This window comes from Orycteropus afer, unplaced genomic scaffold (genome assembly GCF_000298275.1).
Source record: "Orycteropus afer afer isolate SDZICR_OR568_19922 unplaced genomic scaffold, OryAfe1.0 scaffold00527, whole genome shotgun sequence".
Lineage (NCBI taxonomy): Eukaryota > Metazoa > Chordata > Mammalia > Tubulidentata > Orycteropodidae > Orycteropus > Orycteropus afer.
Window position 1 is genome coordinate 174,553 of NW_006922114.1, and position 4,931 is coordinate 179,483.

Here is a 4,931-nt window from a genome sequence, read left to right on the forward strand (position 1 = left end):
TCACACCTATGTTCTCGGTGGTGTGCTCACACCCACTAGGCTATGGTTTGTGTCTGTGTTGTGTGTGGTGGTCACACTCTGCAGGCAGTGGTTGCATTGATGTGTGGTGTGCTCACACCGACCAGGTGGTGGTCAGCCCTGACTCCCTCCTTAGCGCCATCCTGGCCCACACTGGCATCAGTTGTCAGGTGGGTTTCCCAGGAGTCAGAAGGGGGCCTGTTTCTCGGGTGTCCTCCTGGGTGCTGTCCTGGGGAGTGGAGGGTGGATGCAGGCCCAGTGTGGGCAGGAGCTGAGCTGCAATGCTGTCTTGGCAGAGGTCCCCCATAGCCCTTCAGACTCGCCAAGAGGGGTGAGGAGGCGGGCCTTCATAGTCATCGCTCAGTCATTGGTGTGGCTGCTGCTGAGAGGAGGTGTGGCCTGTGCACTGGATGGCCACAGGGATGACCGGTCCTCCCAGCAGCTCTTGCTGGGAGGAGTTTGGCGGCGCCTCTTGGTGCCTGCAGTGTTGGGACCTGACACTCAATTTGACTCCTCCCAGCTTCCCCGGATGCCAGAGGCCACCTGCGTCTGGGACCAGTGCACTGACACTTTCTGACTGTCATATCCTATTTGTAAACTTAGGTACAGCAGGTTTGAAGAGGGTGTGCTGTTAGTACTGGGATGTGGGTCAGTTACCCAGGTCTTTGCCATCCAATTCTGGAGCTACAGCCCAGGCTGCTGTTAAATTTAAGCTCGTGGAAGTTGAGTATGATTCAGAACTCCAGCCCTTGGCACACCAGCCCTGTCTGAAGGCTCAGTAACCATGGGAGGCCAGTGGTTCCTGTGATGGGCAGCACAGATACCCACCCATAAACACCTGCCTTTCTGGAATGCCTATGGACAGGTATCTCCTGTTACTTGTGTCGCTAGCAGGACACCCAGGCCTTAACCGGAGAATGCTCGTTGTGTCTGCTGTCCCGGTCCGTGTGTCAGAATCCCCACTCTCTGACAGACACAGGGTCAGAAATGTTCATGTCTGCTCTCTCAGTCCGTGTGTCAGAAACCCCAGCATCTCAGAGACATGGGGTCAGAAATGCTTGTGTCTGCTGCTTCAGTCCATGTGTCAGAAACCCCACTGACTAACAGACAAGGGTCAGAAATGCCCATGACTGCTATATCAGTCTGTGTGTCAGAAACCCCAGCATCTCAGAGACATGGGGTCAGAAATGCTTGTGTCTGCTGCTTCAGTCCATGTGTCAGAAACCCCACTGACTAACAGACAAGGGTCAGAAATGCCCATGACTGCTATATCAGTCTGTGTGTCAGAAACCCCAGCATCTGATAGACAAGGGTCAGAAATGCTGATGTCTGCTGTCCCGGTCTGTGTGTCAGCAACCCCAGAGTCTAGCAGACACGGACGGGGTCAGAAATGCAGGTGAGCTTCTGTTGTGACAGTGTGGGCTTCTTTTCCAAGGAGCGTCCGTGGCCGATTACCTGAGAAAGGAGCCTGTCGGTGACCAGGACACATTGCATGGTCTCCTAGATAAGAGAACGGTAGCCCTTGAAGTCGTGCCCATTGGTTATGTGCGGTTGTCTGCTTCTCAGGGGGACAGCCCAGCACCTGGGCCTTGGGTGGATCCTGTCTTTCGGGTCCCAGTTTCACGGGCAGCTCAGCTCACCGCAGGTGATGCTGTCAGAACCACCCTGCTGTTGGAGCTGGACGTGTCGGTAAGTGGCAGCCCTGTCCCTGGCTGAGGTAGACACGCCAGGCTGTGCAGATGGCCGGGACCCCCAGCCTGTTCTCTGTCCTGTGGGGTGACCGTGGGTGGCTCCAGGGTGCCATGTCCCTCCTGGAGCCTGGAATGAGGCATGGTATCAGAGCAGGCTTCCCACAGAAGCAGTGGCTGGAAGGTGGTAGCATCCGAGGGTGGCAGTGATGGAGCGGCACTGTGACCATGCGGTCAGTCACGCAGAGCTGTTCCTCAGGACAAGCTCTCTGACTCCTGTGAGGGTCTGGAAACAGCTTAGCCCCTTCACCAGGAAGATGATGACCGGGAAGATGGAGGTCTGTTGCCCTTCAGGGTTATGCCTTCCACCCACCCCTCGGGAATCCACTGAGCTTGGGTTAGGAAAGGGAGATGTGGCTCCCCTGCCTAGCCTTGCTCTTCAGAGGCATCTTCATGGGGTGAAGTGGCTTGCTGGGGGCCAGAGTGGCTTGCTGGGGGAAGGCCAGAGCCCGTCAGGGTAGGAGTGAGCTTCTTGCTGAGAATAGGAACCATCACAGGTGTCAAGATAGGATGGCTTAACTCACAGACTACTGAGCAGGCCAGAGTTTCTCTTCAGCATTTTAATCATCTGTGTGTCCCATCTTTATGCTGTGACAGCCTAACCATTTCTGGGGTTCGGATACTGTGCCCTGTTGTCATAAAGAGGCCGGGGCTGGCCAGCTGCTGAGTGCCCTCTGTTGCAGTGAGGAATGAGGGTCTGTGTTATGGTCACAGGTCCTGTCTGAGTTCCTGGTCTGTGTCTGTGACCAGGACCATCCCAGGTCCAGGAGCCAGTGGACATGCAGATAGACTTGACGGAAACAGGCCTGTCCGGGTCCCTGGTCTCGTTTAGAACCCCCTGGGGCCTGGAGTTGGTGGACACGTGGGTAGACTTGACGGAAACAGGTCCTGTCTGGGTCCCTGGTCTCGTCCAGAACTAGGTCCTAGGTCCACTGAGGACCTAGAAGCGGTGGACACAAATGGGTCCAGACCAGGTCCCTGGTCTGCATCTGTGACCAGAAGCCCCTGGGGCCTGGGGCCAGTGTGCACATGGGTAGACTTGACTGAAACAGCCTGGCTCCAGCCATATCTAGTTGCACCCAGCCAGGTTGTCTTGTTTTATGCCCATGAAGGAAAAATAGCAAACCTCCTCCTCCCTCCCTCCTCCTCCCCCAAGGAGGGAAATGGAAAAGTGGAGGAGGCCGCGGTCTGTGTGCCGGGTGGGCATGGTTGTGTAAGAGACGCTCAGGTGCACTGTGGCTCCTACCGTGTGGATGAGGGGTGGCTTTGACTCACTCTGCAGAGCCTCCCCTGTAGAAATAGAAGTCTCCCTCAGGAGAGTGAGTGGGGTTCATCTCTCAGTCGGGCTTAGCTTGTTTCTAGTTCACGTGTTAAGATGCTCACACCACAAAGTGTGCTGTTTCTTACCTCATGACTTAATCTCTTGGACCACCTTCTCTCATGTGGGTCCCCCTAGAAGACGGCCTTTTCCTATCAGCCTGGAGACGCCTTCCACGTGGTTTGTCCCAACAGCGCCACTGAGGTCCATGGCCTGCTGCAGAGGTTACAGCTGGCAGACAAGAGTGAGCAGCGGGTCCTCGTGCGGATTCGGGAGGACACGCAGAAGAAAGGTGCAGCCTTTGGGGTTGTCCTGGGGGCCTCGGGCTGGGGGCCACGCAGAAGTAGGTGCATCGGGGGGGGGTATCCTGGGGGCCTCGGGCTGGGGGAGATGCAGAAGAAGGTACAGCCCCGCAGCTGGTGTTTCGGGGACCCTTGGGCTGTGATGGGCCATGGTCAGAGCTGATGAGCAAGATGCCAGCCCCTCGTAAGCCATCAGATCCCTGCATGCGGTGCAGGCCAGCACGAAGGCACTTGCTAATGTTCCATGCCTTAACTTGTACACAAATCACCCTAAAGAAGGTGGGTTTTCTATTTACAGGACATTGTTGGATGTTAAAAAGTAATGTGACTCTGTGGTCTTTGGGAAGTAATAGACCAAGACTGTTTCATAAAAATCTTTTCCTATTACGTTAAGTTGTTGTAGCACTGTTTAATGTGTATTAGAGTTTTCCATAATTAGAAGTTTTTTTTTTCCTTTCAATATAAATATATAATATTTACACATTATTTGCCTTGATTCTTCAACTTCAGTTCTTAGTCCTCAGGTTCTCTTTAGGGTGCCTTACAGGGTCTGATGGGACTCGCCACCTTTCAGCATTTGTCCCTTCATTTTGTGTGGCATGCCTGGAATCAGTAGGCATGGCTACTCTAATAATGTAATGGAATCTGTCACTTGTCCTTCTGGGAGGTGGGTTTTCCTTCTGCGTTCATCTTGGGGAGGTCTTTGGCTGCGTGAACATTGCCACCTTCATACTGTGCTCTGCGGGTACAGTGACATGGAGTGTCTGAGTCCCTTGGGTTTTGAGGAGTGCAGCCTGTGTCATCCTCGTTGTCTTACACATGAACCTCTTTCCTGTCTTCCTGGAAGGAGCTGTGTTGCCTCAGCATGTACCCGAGAGCTGCTCCCTCCAGTCCCTCTTCACCTGGTGCCTAGAAATACGGGCCATCCCTAAAAAGGTATCTGTCCTCTTCAGACGCTATTGGGAGGTGGGCCATGTTCTGTCTGGATTTCTTCAGTCGCTGCCTTGTGGACCTCGTAACATAGGTTTTTACAGCGTATTCTAAGTTAGTTCCCGGAGTGTGCAGTGTCATTTTAATTGTCAAAGACAAACATTTTTAGGCTGTGCTTCCATTAAAATGCTTGTTTTTACTGAAATGATCATTCTGGGAGTGGGGCTTTTCTGTCTCATGCTGACTTTAGACGAGAGCAGGAAATGGTGACTCGGGTAAACCCCAGGGTAAATGGTGACAAAGGTGACCCTCGAGGTATATGGGGATGAGGGTGACCCCAGGGTAGATGGTGAGAAAGGTGACTCCAGGGTGGATGGGGACGAGGGTGACCCCCGGGGTGGATGGGGAAGAGGGTGACCCCAGGGTGGATGGGGATGAGGATGACCCCAGGTGGCCTGTGTTAACTGTCTACACCACCAGTGCCATCAAGGAGCTTATAAGAGTGAGAAGGGTTGTGATTTGTTCTGTTGATATTTCAAAGGAGCCCTAGTGACATGGTGGTTAAGTATTGGACTGCTAACCAAAAGGTTGGTGATTCAAACCTACCAGCCACTC

At 53.7% G+C, this 4,931-nt stretch overlaps 1 protein-coding gene across 1 annotated transcript in view; it reads left to right on the forward strand.

Moving 5' to 3' along the window:
• Positions 1 to 4,931, forward strand: part of MTRR (5-methyltetrahydrofolate-homocysteine methyltransferase reductase) — a 104,860-nt gene that overhangs the window by 27,542 nt on the left and 72,387 nt on the right. The window contains exons 5-7 of the mRNA XM_007955664.1: positions 1,572 to 1,707; positions 3,223 to 3,376; positions 4,234 to 4,401. Of these exons, the coding sequence (XP_007953855.1) occupies positions 1,572 to 1,707; positions 3,223 to 3,376; positions 4,234 to 4,401 (458 nt within the window). The remainder of the gene's footprint in view (positions 1 to 1,571; positions 1,708 to 3,222; positions 3,377 to 4,233; positions 4,402 to 4,931) is intronic.